This window comes from Temnothorax longispinosus, chromosome 3 (genome assembly GCF_030848805.1).
Source record: "Temnothorax longispinosus isolate EJ_2023e chromosome 3, Tlon_JGU_v1, whole genome shotgun sequence".
Classification (NCBI taxonomy): Eukaryota; Metazoa; Arthropoda; class Insecta; order Hymenoptera; family Formicidae; genus Temnothorax; species Temnothorax longispinosus.
Window position 1 is genome coordinate 21,860,832 of NC_092360.1, and position 19,970 is coordinate 21,880,801.

General features: G+C 35.9%; 1 protein-coding gene across 5 annotated transcripts in view; it reads right to left on the reverse strand.

Annotated features, from left to right (window-relative positions):
• Nucleotides 1-19,970, reverse strand: part of Kair1d (Kainate-type ionotropic glutamate receptor subunit 1D) — a 233,017-nt gene that overhangs the window by 23,969 nt on the left and 189,078 nt on the right. For all 5 annotated transcript variants that reach the window (XM_071772582.1, XM_071772581.1, XM_071772584.1 and 2 more), the window contains 2 exons: nt 10,214-10,355; nt 1,703-1,870 (listed from right to left, as the gene is read on the reverse strand). In XM_071772582.1, coding sequence (XP_071628683.1) covers nt 1,703-1,870; nt 10,214-10,355 — 310 coding nt within the window. The remainder of the gene's footprint in view (nt 1-1,702; nt 1,871-10,213; nt 10,356-19,970) is intronic.

Consider the following 19,970-nt stretch of genomic DNA (forward strand, 5'->3'; position numbering starts at 1 on the left):
TTTATCTTTATTATTTATAGATTTAATATTTTAAACTGAAATCACCTGAGAATTTGATATAGATGTAATTTTTTGTCTTATAATAAATAATTCCTATTGTTAGATGAATCTTTTACGCGGAGTATGTCACAGGTATACAAGAGATTTACAATAAAGAGAATTGGGACGCATAAACACGCGCGTGCTAGATGTATGTACGTACTTTATATTTATATATATATGTACACTGGTAAATTTTTATACTTTTGTGAAAAAAATATGCTGCTTAAAGTTTTTGTGTAAAGTAATCAATTCACATATGTGTATAGATTTAACAAATGTCTGCTATGTTAATTGAACTTAACAAATATAAAATTGTTAAAATAATTTAAAAACTATATTAAATTAACAAAAATAGTGGACCGTTTGAAACATGTGTTTTATATTGCATGTGATTTATGTTATGTTTAACACAAATATTCCAACTGTGTAGTTTATTAATTACTTTATATATATAGTTTGAAATATAGAATAATATTGATCGATAAATTTTTCTATCCTTATTGGAAAAAAAATCTCAGATGGAAAGTAACAAAAACTCCAAGTAGATAGATTCGAAAGCTTTCAGGAATTTTACTACTCTCGGATTTGAATATCTTCGCTCCAAAGCTCAAGACATATACAGAAAACAGTTATATTCATATAAGTTCATGTCTGTGTATTCTTATAATGCTTACATAATTTCACGCAAATATAATACTAAATATAGTAAAGATGCAGTTTCTACTTTCTTAACGGATCAATTTATTTCTAACAAAAATTTGGTCGGCTTTAATTTGTAATGTTTTTCCCGTGTCTATTAAATGACATTTTGGTAAGCCGTACATTAAAAGCTAATTCATGTAAAATTAAACGCGATAATTTATTGGGGGCATTATCTTGCTAATATACTGTCCTATTTTTAATAATCCGAATATTGTGATTAGCTTGACATATAGTTATACTTTATCTTGGCCTTCGATTCATTAGAGAAGAAACATAGATAATTTAGTGATAAAGTAGTATTGTGCATGCCTGTATAATCACAAAGATTTTGATTTTCTCGCGTCACACATAGTACTAATGGCTAGCGAGTTCGTTCAACGGAATCGAGAACGGGACGACGCGACAGTCGTTCAGGTCTTTTGCGGTATTTGCATTCTTATGAGAATCGGCACGTGTCACAGGGAATTCAATTTCCTCACGGGCGGTAGTCAAGTTCCAAATGGGGGTAATACCCAATTATTACATTCGCCCCCGTTATTCTCGGCCATGTCAAAGAGCGCGAGCCGGCTCGCGCTAAGTCTTTCGCGAGAGCGAAAGAACCGGAGAAGAAGTAGATCGATGCGGCCGTCAAGCGGGCTTGCGCGAAGAATGCGAAATTAGAGTGTTATTACGTGAGACGGCGCGCGGCCGCTTTAAGGACGGGAACATATTTCGCCGTGAAACGATCTTTGCATTTGCATTACATAACATCGTACGCTTATACTTTGCGACGCCGTATATCTCGCGTCGGGTATTATTTATATATTTATATACTTTATACCCGAGACGAACTTTGAGAGCGAAATATCGACATCGGTAAAATAAACGACTTCAATATGACGCCGTATAGTGGCCTGCTCTCTCCTATACGGCAATCCGTTTCCGGTTATCGTTAACTTCCATGTGAGATGCATCTTACCTTGTTAGTGTTCTGTCCCATGTCGAGCTCGCGATTGTAGCGCTTCTCACCGTAGATCCAGTCCTGAATTACCTTCTGGATTTCCGGCTTCTCCGGGTCCACTAATCGAAAGGCAGTGATATTGGTCCCGCCGTGCTTGAATTCTTCTAAGTCGACGGTATGCAAGTCCTGAAAAGAATTCGGATTGATCGTGACGTGAATTCTCATTAGTTACATGCTTCTAGATTATAAAATTTCATATCAGCTGCAGTCTAGGTACTCTGTGGAATATATAGTCTCTTTCTGTGTTATCGCATTTGATAGACTTTATGAGTGACCACTTGTATTCAATTTTTAGAAATTACCTTAGATATTTTTTCTATCGATTGCTTGAATATTATTCGGTCTCACAAATGTTATCGTAACGTATTAATGAATGTTATAGAAAACGACGGTGTAAAAATACTAAAAATAATAATTCTATATTTTTACGAATTAAAAATCTCTCTCTTTCCCAATATCGAGCATGCAAATAATAAAATCTAAATATTTTCTGGAAGAAGCAGGAATTATGTTTCAAATCGAGTTGGTAAGGTAAAACTTCCGTTGGAAGTTCCATTTTATGATTTAATTGACCGTGATTTAACCATATAAGATAAATCTCAATCGGATTCACATGGTAAAGCCAATGTGACGTTAGATTTTCTGGACGTTCCACGACTTGTTTCAGATTACGTATAGGATCCCGCGAATCACAGATGTCGAACCTAGTAAAGCTGGGCGATTTCCGTTCGACTCCAGAGATTTGATGTTTTGTTTCCTATAATAGTTCAGGTCTGTCAGTTTTTTCACGCTGCAAAAATCTCGTGTCCGACTTGTTAGAAGAAGAAAAAAGCATCCAGGTTGTTCTCCGGTCGACCGTATCGTCCTTCGCTCTCCACGATTTCTGACTATTCCCAGCAATCAAAGGAAAATCGAAAGGTCGATGTTTTATATTGGATGAAGAAGTCATAAAAGCAGCGCAAGCGATTTGCGAACGCCTTTCAGTTAATGGATTTTGTATTGACAAGCGTAAGAGGAGCGAGATAACAAATAATTCTAACGTGGAAAGAGTCACACGCTTTTGTGTATAATGTAAAATATATTGTGTTGAAAAATCGCATTTACATTGTTCAAATAAATACATGTAATAGAAATAAACATATAATTATATCAGTATAAATATTTAGCTCTAGATTTTAATTCGAGTTTATTAATTTATTAATTTTAATGATCAAAATATTGAGCATTGAAGATTTAATTAAATTACGATTAATGATATTTTCATTAATATTTTCATTAAAAAGAGGATTTATTTCTATAATTGTTAAATGTACTATAAAATGAATAAAAAGAGATTCAGTATGTTTTTCTCAAATTATGCATATAATTTTCGATATTTGACTTGTAATTCGAACCGGATATGCGAGTTGAAGAAAATAGAAGTACATTTTATGTGTACTGGTATTGATTCTCGATTAGATAGCCATAGTAAAATACGTTAAAGTATTAAAACAAAACTTTCGATACAGCAATCGTCGGCCTGACGAACTGGATCGATCATTCCTCGTGTACATTTCTCTCTTTCAGAATTACTATGAAATATATAATATTGGGTATGAAACGCATCGCCATTTATATTCGCCGCGATTGGCATCTGAGGCAGGAAGGACGTTTGAATTTGTATTCTTCATGATAGTATTCAGTAGGTATCGACAGGAGTGGAGATAACTCAAGCACGAAGCATCTGCTCTCAGAGGCCGGTATCTGTATCGCGCGGTGACGCTTGTGGGCCGACGTGATTTAAAGTCGCGTGCAGCTCGAAGGCGCGTCCATCCCGGTCCATCTTTTCAAATACTCGCGAGGGATCGCGTCGCGGCCATTTATTATCCTTTGTCCCGCATCCGGAGCATGATGGATAAGTCCGTGTTCCCGATCTCCCTCCCTCTTCGCCAAGTAGGTGGACACAGTTGACGACATCGTATACGTTCCTGCGATGTCACGCGAATCGATTGACCGCCGCGCAGCGATTGATCATCGTCTCGCCTCGAGCTACATCCGGTTTGCACTCTTTCAAGATACACGTCGCAACGCGGCGACGATATCGCTTGCCGTCCGCGCAATAACGCGCGGTCGATGAAACTGCATTCTCCGTTACGTCCACGAATTTCCCTCGTCCTTAATCCCGTTCTGTCCTTTATCACACCTTTGGTGATCGTTGCGCAACACGATTACCGAATCTCTCGGGAGGCAACACGAAGATGGAGACCATAAAAGGAATCATTTGGTAGCGCAAGTTAGAAGATTATGAAGATCAGTAAGTTCAAAATTTGCACCCACGCTTAATGAAGTAAAATATCAACGTACGTAGAATCGACTTTTTAGAAATAAAATTATAGTATCAATAATTATTTTGGAATAAATAAGAGATCAAAAAAATTTTCGCAAACACACAAACTTAACATAAGATTTATATCCATTTCTACCAATGTAGATTTAAAAACTAGGAAATTTTAAAACTAGGAAAAGATAAAAAGTATATAAGCTAAACCGAGATTAAATTAATCTGCATTGATAGAAATGGACATAATTAATCAATATACTTAGTATTAAATATTAAATAATAATAAAAAAAATATAGTAAATACCAAAACAGTAAAATCTAGTAAATAATAAATAGAATATATACTAAATAGTTCAATAATAGAATATACTAAAATCTTTGTTAAAAAACTGCTGTTATCGAATTTGTTATATGTACATATAGAAGACTTTGAATTATTCAAACACATTAATTATTCATGATACTATTGGTGTTTGCAGAAGCAATAACAGATAAACAAGAAAATGATATATAAACATGTGTATATAATGATATATGAATGATATATGGATTATAATTGTTATAGATATGGGTTCAATAAATATAAACATAAATAAATAATATATAATGTTAATGAATACCTTTGAGTATAATGCGAAGAACACTTTCCGATGATAAAATTAATGGTTATTTATTTAAATCCGTTTATTCACTCACACACACACACACACACACATATATACACTTTTTAACGAGTTTAAAGTTGCTGCTCATTTTATCATTGGAAAATCATTATGTTACCCCATTTGCTCATCAATTCCAATTACTTCACTCGAGATGTGCATTTAATATACACAATGTAATATTGTACGTATGCACCGATTATTGTCATCGCAGGAATAACTGATAAAGCGAGGGAACAACGGCGATGAAAACTCGAAAGTGCCTGTGAGGATACGATGGCGAGTGCTGTTGTTGCGTGCACCCACTCGTGCAACCTTTTTCAGTGTGGCGATTTATGTCTCTCGCATGCAACATTTTATTAACACGCTGCTTCAAACGCGCGAAATTCCTTTCGCATTATGCGCGCCGAGGATTACGCGGTAACTAAATCTCTACCCTTAAAGGCTACACTTCAAGTCTCGACCACTTGAGGCTACGCTGTCCATATATGGTCCTCGCAACTTTCGCGTATAATTCTGCAGGGTCTAATCAATCAAATTAAAAAAATATATATATGTGAAATAAAGGTAGGAAAGATTGAAGAATATAATAGAATTGAAAAATTTGTCAATAATTAATATTAAATTGTTAAAAAACGTCGATTTTTGAAGGTGCAATTTTAGCAACACGAATGAGCGTTTGAAATAGACTCTATAGGTCCAAATATGAACCCAAGTAGCCTTTAAGAGTTAAATTAATACCCGTAGAAGAGAAGCTTTGTTATTTACCCTTCATTAGCCTTCATATATAGTTTACCGATCGCATCAGTTACTCGATTCGACGATGATCGTGGCACGTCTTTTTTCGGATAGTTTTCGTCTATGTTACATTGGAAAATAGATTACTCTCCTCGCGTGTCCGTCTCGATACGGAACCAAAGCTATTGTATATGTATAAATATACATGTACTATCGGATTTTTGTTTATCAACAAGACTAACATACGGGCGAGTAACAAAGAGAATGGCTTTTTTTCTGAGTGCGTTATCATCGTGCTCGCGGCATATGATAGATCCCGGCAAGAATATCGCTTTTCACACAACACTGCGTCCATGCGTGGTTGTTACGGAGTCTATCACGGAATTTCGTTGGCTCGTAAACTTGTTGTTGTGAAACGGGAACAGCCAGCGAATCTATGTGGGCGCGGAAAGCATCATCGTTTGACAGATGTTCAGTTTTTGTACATCGATGTGTACTATGGCGCCGTACAAACATGGCGAATCAGTGAAAGAAAATATTTTGCAGCGGTATTTTAAATATTTAATTTTTGCAGTCGATTATAATTATACGATTGCGGTGACAGTTGAAGAGTACAGGGGAAAAACGATGCTCAATGTCCATCCGGAGTAATTTCGAGGGAAACAACAATTTTAAGTTTCGAGACCTCAGATATCTTAGGAAGCTATTGAGAGTACTAGCAATGAATATCGGAATATGCATAGTACATTTACTTATTGTTCACTACACTGTTGAAAACAGAGGTCTTGTGTGTTAAAAAAAGTCCTTGTTGAAATTTTTGTGTAAAATAATCAACACATACGTGTGTAGATTTAACATATGCCTGCTATGTTAATTGAATTTTACAAATTCAAAGTGTAAAATAATTAAAATAACTTAAAAAATATGTTAAAGTAACACAATTTGAACGTATTTATTAAATGTGTTAAAATTTACAGAAAAAGAATGTTGATTTTACTCTATAAAAGAAGTAGGAATAAAAATTTACAGAAATAGTGTTGATTTTATCTTACAATCTCAACTTCAACATAAAAGTTATGTTAATTGTACACATAATTAACTTCAAATTACGATCAGAATTACATTTCCTTTCTGTTGAAATATTTTAACATAATATCAGTGTTACCACTTAACACATCCATATTATGTTAAATTAACACAAAAATTTGAGTGGACCGTTTTGGACATGTGATTTATGTTATATTTAACACAAATTTTCCAACAGTGTAGTGTTTATTTATTGTTAGTGTTTACATTTTATGTTGGATGGTTCTTACCCTTACAAGCGCGTGGACTATTGTTTTTCCCCAGCACGATACATCTTTCGACCTTATTTCCAACGAATTGTTATTGTTCTTGATCAAAACAGATAAGAATCATAAAAGTTCTTTGAAAATGTCACAAGATAGCATGAACAGATTAATTTCGACACAAAGTGGACTTTGATTTTTTCTCCCTGTAATTTTTTACCCTTCAATTATGTACCGATAAGAATTCTTTTGCTAATTTTGCGTTAGCTATTTTATTTTTTGAAGAAAGAATACATATGATGGAAAAATATTTTTTTATTGTAAAAATTCTATTAACTTTGCTCACATTGTGCAGATTGAAATACATATTAGAAATTGATAATAGTTGTTCCGTTTTTAGTAAAAACATTAAATAGTGAAAAATACGTAATTACCGTGATTAAATCTCAGTTTAGTTTAAATTAACATCTTTAGTTCGAATTTTACATTTAACGTTTAGTTTCGTCTAATAATATCAGATTACATCTTCGTACTTAATAATTAATTAAATACTTTGCTAATTTGGTGGGTTAATAAATAAATGTATAAATTTCTTTTAAAGTAAACGTGATTTCTTTAAAGGCTTTCAGGATTTCGTAGCCATCTAATTAACTTCTTTAAGCGATTTTCGAGATTTTCACAGTTTTCTGATTAAAGGCCGTGTTGAAAGCCGTTTTATTTGAACGGAATTTTGCTTGAGAAGTATTCTATTTCAGCGCGGAATAGGATATTCCCGGGACGAGCTCAAGAGCTCCAAAGTGTAGCGTGAAAATTCAAGGGCGTATCATCCTAAGCGATGGATGTCCGTAATAAGCACTTTAATGGCGGCCAAGACTATAACGACTATAACAATCATCGTAACCGTAACAGGCATAATAACCGTAATGATCGCGCGGGGACTGGGGGTGTACGCGTCGACGCCACCCATAAATTCGTAGAAGCAGAATGCTGAAAGCAAAATTCGTATATGGTCTCAGTTCTCCACCGTGGGACCCGCGCGAGAGAACAGACTCCCATAATTTCATTGCGAAATCACTGTTTTATGAGGCGAACTTAATTCAATGAAAGGCAATTCGTCGAAAGCCAAGCCGGAGTGACCGAGCAGGATTCATTAATGCTCTTACCCGGTATCCGCCGAGGGAAAGGGCGCTCTGGGCTACGGTGTGTGTTATACCTATATCCGACCGCGTGTAACACAGCCGTGCTTCCCCGATCCTGTGCCGCGGAAAGGTCAGGTTGATGGATGATGGCCAATTTTTCCCTCCGAGAGCCTTGACGACTGACCGGCGTAAGTGAAAATAAATAGTCTCCAACGCGAGACATATCGTCTCGGGAATCGAGCGGGGCACACCGTTAAATTCCCCCGGTGCGATGGAGATCGGTCGCGGCATTAAGCAATTATTAAGCAGCTTCCTATCCTTTTCATTTCGCCGAGCTTTATCGTGTCGAGCAATCTGGTCACACCTCTCCCAACTAATAATTTATCATTTGCTTTCCCATTATATTAGATAACGTTTCGTTTACACTCGGTTAAAATTCTTTTTTTTTTTTTTAATAGCTCCGCTCCATTTATTTTCGAGATTTTTCTTTCGTTTGTAATAATTAATATTAAGAGTAAACATCCCACGCACAGTTTATAAATTAATAGTTTAAGCTGATAGCTAAGTTAAACGATGCAAATTTTACAGGGGAACCATTAGGGACGATTATATATTATTAATGAAAATTTATATACATATACGCACATAGCCAACCTCATTAATCTTCCTCAAGTTACTGTTGATAAATATTAAACGGATAATGTATCAATTTTTACTGGTTCATTGAAGATGCAAGTGATTTTGCACTTATCCGCGTCAGTGAAATAAAGCAAAATAATGGAAGAAATTTTACGATTAATTTAGGATTCATCGTTTGTGACACCGTTAAACTGGAATTGACCAATATCGGCGCGCGATCGATGTACAGTCGCCATCGGTATTAATCGGTGTTTTTCCCGTAAAACAAACCGACCATCGTCAGTACAGAGTCAACGGAAAGAAGCCCGGGGGAAAAAAGAACGTAGCTCGATTCTTCCGAGCTCGAACAAATACCCTCGCTGATTTACATTTTAATGGATCTAAATTGAAATCTAGTAAGGGGAAGGGGGAAAAGTACCGAGATAAATTGCGTCGCTCGCGGTTATATAGCGTGTCCGTTTAAAGCCCTATTTATTTTTTATCACTTATTGCCGTCGCGGATGTCGAGTCGCGTCGCGTCGCGTCGTCGGCGTCGTCGGCGCGACGACGCGCTTCTCATAGCGTCCCCGACTGACGTGACGCCTGCCTTCAACTCGCACTGTCGAGACGGCTGTAAATTACTAATTATCCTGAGACAGCTTCCAATTTTAACTGCAGCAGACCGACGTTTTCGCTTTTTACTCATTCAAGAGTCACATTGCGCGTTTGCACCTGCGTAACGTTTTCATCATGCTCGCAATGAGCTTGCAGACGCGGAGCGTGTAAAGCAAAATTTAAAAACTTTACTCCTTGTATTGCAATTAAAAATTACATTCCATACTCGAGATCTCGCGATAACCCCTTTTCTCGCGATTAAATTAGTTATTCACGAAAATTATTCTCTTCCCTTGGAACTGTATTCTAATCTGATATAAAAAAAAGACATAATTTATTGAATCTTATTTGCGTTATCGGTCTTATAGAGTCGATGTCCCTTTTTAACATTTAACGTCAATCTAAGGGGCTTTTTGTAGCTCGAAAATATATTTTGATGTCTTAATAATTTTTAACAGATCCTTAATTTTAATATTTTATAAAATTACTATTAAATGTGTTATTTAAAAAAATTGAAATATATCATTTTTACCCTTATCCTAAATAATGATTTATTCGCTGTATATCAATAGAATCTATCATATTGCTTCGCGACTTCATAGCGTGACAGAATAAATTATTATCTTTAAAATAATAAATAATCGGGCAAATTTGCTACTATCACAAAATAATACCGCGAACGTTATTCAACGTCACGTTGAGCTGCATTTTACGTTTCGCTGTATATCACGGCGGATCTCTCTCACTGACGGCGGATGGCAATCTTTGAACCGTTCGTACGGTGAGCGATCCCTTGTCTTTTTAGTGGTAATTTACGAGAGGTTCAAATATTCCGGGAATAAAGTTATCGATCTTGAGTCTTCGTGGGAAAGCGCCAACTCCTTCGGCGCAGCTTTCTTGACAGGGAGGCACCGAAGACAGGGAGAGAGCCGCAGGTGGCTCAGACGATGAAGATTGCGAGAATTAGTCTTACAAGCAACGCGCCTGATGCAATTTCGCGACTCTTACGTGTCTACTCCGGATTACTCCGTGGCCTATGACGGACGGGAAGTCGATTGTTAATCGCATTTAATCTTGGGGGTACCTACCAGTGACGTGATAAGGTAGCTGTGATAGTCGCTCATCATTCCAATCTGTTGCGCTTGTTTCAGCACGTCGTAGATCCTCTCGGTGGAACAGTCGAGCACGATATGCGACTCCGCAGAATTCTTGATTTGTTTTAGCAACGGCCTGAAACAAAACAATTTTTTCCGTAAGATGTCACTTATTCTCAAACTTTTATAAAGGAAATGTTGAACGCTGATAGAATTTAAGCTACAAGAGAAGATCTCAAGGTATGTCAAAAATTTTGCTGCAGAAACATCTCAATTTTTATTTCAAATTTTTGCTGGTTTGTAAAAAAAAATAGATTAAATAAGATTGGGCCAAGCAGCAAAAGCAGAAATCCAAACGAAAATTTTTAATTAGAATTTTCTAATGCAGTCTGTCGAGATGTAATTGGTGAAAGAAAGACAAACGTCAAAAGCACATAATATATTAATGTGAAATTCTGCAGATCACTTCGCGCGAAAACTCACTCGCTCACTCGCGATGCTCTTCGGAAGCAGAACGGTTCCGATTCCGGACATGCTTTTCGTCGTGTACTACTTTTAAAATTTCATACTACTACCGGCTGCTCTCCGGCCTCTTGGCCACCCTTCGGGTTTCTCCCTCTCGCTGCCCGTCATTCAACATGCACGATAATGCGAATCTCCTTATGCAGCCCGTGGAAGTCGGGATCCGGACTCGCCATGGGAATTTTTCATGCTCTATGCATAATTTAGCGAAAGTGCCCTTTATGCCCGCGTTGCTCTCGTATAGCTGTATCGTCCTGTGAATTTCATTTCTGTCCCCGTCCCCGTTGGTGACGATTGCATCTCTCTTTTCGCGTCTGCGACTTTATCGAACAATGAAATGGAGAAGGGCGAGTGTTGACGGAAATGCGAGTTATATGGTAATTTTTAATAAACAATTGTAATTTTCTTTTGGATTATATAGATTTATTTCAGTACAATTTTATTCTTATACTAATTAGATCATATTAAGAGTATTTATTGTTATATTAATTCGATTATATTAAAAGTCTAGGCTTATATGCAGCATCATTGCTGATGCTTCATCTTTTGAAGTGTTGTTCTCTATCACATTTGTCTTCGTGTAGAACATCTATATCTCTTGCACTTCAAAAAAACTATTATTATTAATTATTATTATTATATTATAGTCAGATATACTTCCAAATGTTGGGTTGATTAGTAATGTATCAGAAAATTTATTTCTCGAATAGTTATATCATATTGCAATACAAATTTTCGAACGCACATATAAAGTACTATTTTATATATATACCAACATACACACATATAAAATATATGTGTATATATATAAATGTATACAATAAATATGTCTTAATGCGTCGATTTGATCGGCATTATGACCACACTATTTCTTCGTAGCAACAGTTTACTATAGTAATAAGCGTTCAGCAGCGTCATCGTATATCGCACAATACACCCTGCCATTGGATAGCTTTACGATATTACAAAGAAATAACCGTGAAACGCCTCGAAATATTGTAGCATCATTTCGGCGTCTCGACGCCGATTACTCGCATTTTGTCACCTCTCAACCCCTTAAAGGCTTACCGTTTTCATCGTGTTGGCCAACAACCCGGCTCTTACCCGAGATTACCTACTCCGAGAATCGTAACTAAAGTCGCTTAAGAAATTTTCTGTGACTCTTTCGACATGGAACTTAAACGCTTATTCGATCGGTCGCGGACGATGCTCGTTTAGAAATTTATGTGCATGTGCATTTTGTGGCATGCACTATATTTAATGATTTTTTTGAGGATATGATTTGTGAGTGTTTATTATTTAAAAGGCAATTTCTTTCGTGTCACACGTATTCACACATGCATTCTACATGTTTTCTATTTTATTTTTATAATATTACGCACACGTGTAAACATAGAAATTTATAATATGTTTTATAATTTATATAAAGCGTCAATCTTCAAACTAAATTAATCCATTGTAGTCTGATTGTTACGTTATCATCAGTAATGGAAGTAACGTTCTATTTTATCGAAAAAAATATGAAAAGGTTTTTTGGGAACGTGCCCTAGCTTGACAACAGCATTCGCTTCAATGAACCATGCTCGTATTTGCATTATTTATCATTATTGCCGCACGATTGACGATTAATACGATAATTACGAATATGGCATTATTTGTTATTAATGCTATCATTACTATGCAATTGCGTAATGATTGTCATTCTAAATTAGTTATCCTATCGCGTTTATACCGATTCTAAGCTATTTCTCTCTCAATTACGTTGATGGTTATAGATATTGCAGCAATCACGTTGTGTTAACGGATAACCCGAGGTATAGATATTCATCCAATACCAAGGGTTAATGTATATTATATATGCGCACACAGCGCACAGAATAATTTACCGATCAATTTCGGCAAGTTACAAATTGCGAGTATGTATTATGAAATTTTTATGAGTTGTTGTGTGATAAGAACTTTGTGACTTTTCATTGTATTAATCACGCAAAACCCCAACATTACAGAATGTACAGAATATGTGAGACTCTTTTGAAAATAATTTAGCATAACATTCTAACTTTTTTAACGTAATTTTTCGCGAAATGCAAATATGAAGCAACATAGCATATTGATTTTGATATCAATTTTACGGAATTACGAATCGAAGAATCTAATTATCAAAATTTATTAAAGTAGGGTAAACTCTTATGATGGCCATACGGAAAAGATGGCCCATGGCTGTAATTTCTCCAATAATGGTTAAACAGTGCATTTTTGTAGTCATTCTCAAAGATAATCGATATTTACAGTAGTTTATGTGCGTACACTATTCAAAATAACAATATTGTGAATATTATATCATATTTTTACTTTCGACTGCCTGCAAAGTTTTTCATGTGTCCGCTAAAAGCTGCTATAACATTAAATAAATTATAGTTAAACTGCCGTAATCAACGTTACACACATAATTAAGCTATGTAAATTGTAATAATTTGACCTATAATTTGTATTTCTATTTTTCACTATTTATTTAAAAATACTATGGTTATCTTTTCTGCTATGGCCATCTTTTCCTTAAAAGTCAGATAAGATGGCCAATGCATACGTTGTAATACTTTGATAATATAAAATTTATGTTAAGTGTTTTCTTCTTAATTTCGACAGTTTTACGTACTTTAAGCTTCAGTGAAGGAATATACCAAACACTGTTAAAATATAACAAAAATAAATGTATGTTTATTGCATTTTAAAAAACTATGGCCATCTTACCCGAGTTTACCCTATCATAAATCTTATCACGAATTTCATTTACCGAAAATAATTTAATTTTACAACGGATTAAGATAAAGGAAGAAGATATAATTGTGATTGTGTATCCAATCACAAATAGTTTTTACGATATTGATTGCAATATAAAATTTATTAACAATAAGAAATCGCTACGTTGCGCGTTGCTTCAAATGATTTTCCGTGTTCGAACTTCTTTCTCTCTCTCGATATAATTCTCGATTTTGAGAGATGCACTCTCGAAAAAATCAAACAGTATAACGTAAGACGAGGAAACGTCTTCCGTTTGCTCTTTTTTTTCTTCTTCTCCCGCAAAGAGGCCACTCCTTGCGGTACTTCAGTCGACCGTCACCATCGCTCCAGATAAGGTTTCGAGAGATGGCTCGTACGATAGTCAGCCTCCTGCGGGAGGAGATTGCGGGAAGAGTTGAAAAAGACGCCGTACCGTCTCAAAACACACAACGGCGAGAGAGCACAGTCTCGGAATTTTTAATCTTCTCGCGTACGGAACGAGAGTTACGAATGAACGCCATGGATCTGACATGGTTTCTGAATTGTGAGACAAAAGATGTGAATACAAAAAGCAAGACTCGCAATTGCCGCCCGTTTCTCTCTTTTTTTTTTACATCTTCGTAGATAAATATGATGCGTGATTATATGTAGTTTTGAAATCTTGCGAAATATTTGAACTTGTACCTAATACAAAAATATACAAGAAACAAATTTATAATCATTAATTTTCTAGCGAAAGATTTTAAAATATATGACTGTAATAAACTTTCGTTTATCATCACAGATTGTAATAAATCATCATTCTGATTATGATAAATATTAATCTTTTATTTTTGTATGACAATCAATAAAAGTGATTGCGATTTTAAGTGCTTTTTTAAGGATACCTTAAAAAAAAACTTTATTTTTATATTTACAGATATTTTCTAAATCTGCAGCTTCTAAACATATGTAGTCAGAAATTCTATTACGCGAGTAGCAGATATGTTGATAACGGAGATGTACTGTTATAAATAATATTTGTCAAATAGATTCAAATATGTAAGATTTTAATCGATCAATATATACTTGCTAAGGTACAGTAAATCTCAATACACGGCAGCGAAAGCAATTATTCACCAGACACGCGCTATCGAGATGTGGATTCTCTCAATTTATAATGATGAAACAACGAAGGACGATGCACTGATGAAAAACGCGTCCAGCAATTCGATATGCTCGATAATCAATATCCTCGATGGTTACGCTCTGCTCCAATATTTGTTTTTCATCAAGAAAATGCAAAATGCCGAGAACGTATCAATTCCGCGGCCTCGTTAAATGAATGACGCAAATCTTCGCATACAAGAAACTATTGGAACCATGCTATTTGATCGCATGAAATTTTTTTCGCGAAATATCGTGCCTCAATATGATAACATAAAATGTTCTTTATTTGCTCAATAAGAATTATGCCGCGCTACCACATATATATAACAAGAATAACATTTTGCAACCTATAATAAGAATTTTTTATTTATTCTTAAAATTTATTCACCCATTTTGATTATAATCCAAAATTTAATCTTTCCTATTTTTTTATTTTATCATTATAATATTAATTGTAGGTACCAAAAGTAGCTTTCAATCGTTCAACACTTAGACACAATACGACGAAGATGTACGCATATCTGATATTACGTTACTTCATGCTACCAGTTCAATTCAATCAGTAGATGATACCGGGCAGTGTATTGAAATCGGATAATCAATAAAGCACGGTTGCGTGAGTCGATTAAATGCTTTATTGCGGCCACACGTTGCCGGAGAGACTTCTACTTGTCAGTGCTTGGCAGTTAACGCGTTCCTGCTTTACAGAGTGCTTTCACCATCTCGAAAAGACTTACAAAAGTAATAAAAATAACGTGGGGCATTGTCGGTATTACTGTGTGCGGCTGAGTTCCTTTTCACCGATTTAATTCCCTTCGATTTTCGGTTTTATGATTCGCTATTGACTCTATGAAAAGATTCTTGATAGTCACTTGACTTCGATTGTGATAGCAACGGTTGCTTGGCTTGATTAGAAGAAACACAAGAGTAAAATAAACGCGGCATTTATTGTTAGCTGGCGAAAGACGAATCTTAAGGGGACTAGGCAGTCATATTGGTCGAAAATGAAGCTTTTTTGGGAGAATTTATTACAAAGAAATGAATTGAAACCGAGAATTGTCCTTTAACACAATTTATTTGGATCATAAACTATAACAAAAAATTTTTTTTACTTAGTTTTAGTTCTTAATACTTGAAAATATGTATTAAAAACTTTACACGCATTTTTCTCAGTTTCTTATTTTTTTTCGTTTTGCAATGCTAACTCAAATACAGAGGCTTATCGACTTGAAAAAAATTGAGCATGTTTACAATATGTATAATTTCGGACTAAACCTCTAAAAAGTCTGTGCAAACTCTAGTTTTTGAGAATAAAAATCAAACAGCTCTTTTTTAGAGATTCAGTCCGAAATTATACATTGTGCGGATGCTCAATTGTTTTCAAGCAAAGGACAAGTCTCGGTTTCAATTCATTTCTTTTTATAATAAATTCCCAAAAAGTTTTTCGACAAATATAACTGCTTTGTAGTTCCTTTAAGTTGCATATAAAACTTGAGCGAGTACTTGTTTAATAACATTATAAAATATTATAAAGAACAATCTTTAGCGTTGTAGCTAAGAAAATTTTTGTATGGAATATAAAAAAATTTTAATGGATTGCAGCTGGCATATATTTATTGTTACTGGACTATACAAATGCATTATATTGTTAATATTGTTTAAAATTAAAAAGAAATGTGAGTAAATATCTTAAATACAGTTTATTTAGATATTGCTTTAAATAGCAATTTTTTATGTACGATTTTACATCTTTTTAAAAATAAAAGTTTGAAAAGTTATTTTCCTTTTGTCAAATACTGTGAAGTAGATCTGCTTAAATAATTATGATTTTGCTTCGGTGATTTTTTAAAAGGACTCGGTTGAAGTTAAGTGGACTTTAAGTATACGCATTCAATAGAATAATTTATCTTCTCCTGTTAATTATCTGCTGTTTTGTTATACCTTTGGCGATCTTACTATCTGTCGACGGGATTTCCTCAGCGAAGATCCAACTTGGCGAGTCGGTTTTGAGTGAAGCGGATGCAGAAGTTGGGACAGAGGGGGGAGGAAGATAAGCGAGCTTCCTGTTGTTATGTACTCTTAGGTCGCCCCGAGGGAGAGAATCACTGCGTCAGTTACAGCGAGGCTGCGTTACGTCATGCCTTTTCTTTTAGCGAGTCTCGGGAGGCTCCTTTGGCGCTGAGTCGGATGAATTTCTCTATTGGACCGGTCTACAAGAAGGACGGTACTCCGCGCAATACTTTGTCACAATGTCGGTCTGTTCCGCGAGCTTGGCCATCTTGCTACGTTCGTGGAAAAACGCGCAGAATTCTATTCCCTTTGTTATATTACGTCCGTTGTTTCAACGAATTATCCCAAAACGTCCTGTCTTGAATAACATCATGTGGGCGAGTACTTTCATGTAGGACATTAATTAAATACCTTTTGAAAAAAAATTTCCAGTTATATTTCCTTAAGACATATCCGTGGTAGAAACCTGGTATGTCCTCTCCCGTACTTGTTACGTTAAAATTTGTAAAAGCTCACAGCAATATAATTTGAACTCTGTTCTCTTGAATTATTTAATTTTCCGTGGCATACCTGTTTGAAAGACGTACGCTAACGTGATATGTAATCTCCAAGTAAAATCCAAATTTTTATTTTGTTTCAATGTAACTTAATTTTGACCGTAACTTGATTTTAGAGAAACGGTACTTTTTATAAAATTATTTTTCCATTTTAAAGCTAAATCGAAATTTGAAAAATTATTAGATAACAAAACTTTTTGTAACAAAGCTACATCAAAACTGAATTAAAAATTTATTTAAAAATTTAAATATAACATAATATATATGCAATTTCTTCTTTCTTTAATATAATTATTAATAAATTTTATCAAGTTTTATTAGCCATAGTCTTTGATTTGTTAAGAAAATTAAGACATCACAGTATTACATTAGATTATTCTTGCTACACAAAAAAGCATAGTATCGCTTTTTTTTCTCAAGAATTCTTTAATCAACTTTAACATAAAGACGCTTCATTCTTATTATATGAAAATCGTAGTGTTCATAGTACTTTTCTAATATAATATTGTAGTACATAGAGGATAATTAATCAATAATATCAATAAGATCAATAATGGTTTTTGAGAGATTCCGCTTTTTTTTACTCAAGATGGAGAACAGTTCGCCCATAATAGACACGTAATGTTACTGCGACGTACATTATTATCATAAATTGGTCAAGTCCCGCTCAAAACGGGGCAACGAAGACGAAGTCGCGAAGTTCGCGCGTAAACGTGAGAAACAAGTACGCCCTTAACGCTGCACGCTTGGAATTAAGGCGATAAGAGCGCCGGTAGAAGCAATAAAGGAGATGCGCGCGGCTTATTTCCGGGTCTGCTCGCCGGAGTTGCCGCAGGAATACCGTACAGATGCGCGACGGAACAAATTTTCTCGCGTCGCCTATAATTTTAAGAGAGCTGCACTCGACTCGTGGAAGCAAGATAAATATCTCCCCTCTAGCGCAGAAAGATAGACGGAGTCTCTCTCTCTCTCTCTCTCTCTCTCTCTCTCTATCTATTTCTCTCTTTTCTAAAATTCTCTGCTCGCGACACGAATTTCAAGTTCCTAAAACGACCAAGTGACGCTTCTCAAGACAGTCTAAGAAAGAGTAGAGTCACCTAACTGCTTGATCATTGGACGCGGGAGATATATATCGGGACGATCGTCTCGCGAGTTCACGGTTGAATAAGACGCTTCGTCCTCGAGATAGTGTTCTTCTTTGCAGCTTATCCGGCAGTCGTGTGAAATTGTATTCTCAAAGTAACCGCAGTTGGAAAAGTATAACATACATCGAGCGTAATCGTGAGACGGATAAGCGCACAGCGATATTTAGAATGTTCCCAGATATTTTTTATCTCTTTGACAAACTCTGCAAAAGTAGATTCGAATTAGGACATCTTATCAATTAATTATCGATGTAAATTATGTAAATTAGATAAATAATTTTTTGAATTTAAGTACTGCATAAAAAATCTATAACTTTCCAAAACTGGACATATAGGTATATAATTTTTGTAATATAAAAATTTTTTAAATGTGACTCGATTAGATATCTATTCGTGAAAATTAAAAAATGTAAGTTTTAATTAAACATTTAACATTTATAAATTGGATAAAAGACATTTCTTATTATTAGTCTATAAATAAAGCTGGAACAGGGATGAAAAGAGCGAGGGATGATAATTTTCGATTTAGAAATTTAATTAATCTGTAACTGTTCCGAAAAAGAGTCGCGTACCATGAAACTTAAACAATTTGCCGCATTACATGGAATTCCCTAATTAAAAACTGAGGTAAACTCACGTTAATTGGATCCTGCAGCGAACATCGGCGCGGATCTCAATTAGGGCTCTTTACGACGTGAAAAATTGCGTGCCAGGTCGTACATACGACCAGACAAAGTCGAGTTATATATTGCAACGACTTTATCAGCCGCGGTTTTTTACTCGGAGATATGTTGCACGTGTCCGAGCATCAGTTTGTGACGTTTCCGAAACGGCGGCGGGTATATACGTGCGAAATATGAACCCGGGGTCCTCGCCACGCCCAATGCCCCAGGATGGATCGTCCTGCCGACTCTCGTCTCTTTTTCGCGTCAGGCGCCGCGCCGCGCCGGACGCGTTACGGACGCATATCTCCTCTGCTTCGTGGCGGTGGCGAGAGAGAATCGGCGGTGCGAGCAAAAGTGCAAGCTCCCATCATCCAAAGCGCTCCGGAGGAGCGAATGCGGAAGCGCTTCATAAAACGGAGAATAATTTCACCTCGTGGGCGCGCATGGATTAATTTCGCATCAAAGCAACGCCGCGCGCGGAGTCAAGGTATCGCGATGAGCGACGACGCGCACCGACGACGACGACGAATTTTATTCCTCGCTCTAATTCATCCTGTCTGGGAGACGGCGACGGTCGCCGATCTCTCATTGTTCCCTTATCCTAGACGTTAATGAGTTAATTACGGCTCGCGGTCGCGTCTCGCCAACAGAGTCTCGCTTAATTAACTTACTCGGTCATTTCCTGTCTAGTTTCTAGATCGCTTCGCCGTGATATAAGTAGAAATGGAAAATTGGGTTAACCACACTTGACACCCGTCCGCGGGTATACGCCAGGCAGAGTCGGATTACTACTCTAAATAACTGGGTTGCAACCAGTCAATGCGCCAATTCATTCGCAGTTGACGAAACTTAGTAGACGCGAGAGGTTTCACGCCACGTTTATCTTACTGAATGGACTTGTAAATGTTTAGGAAAAGCGCTG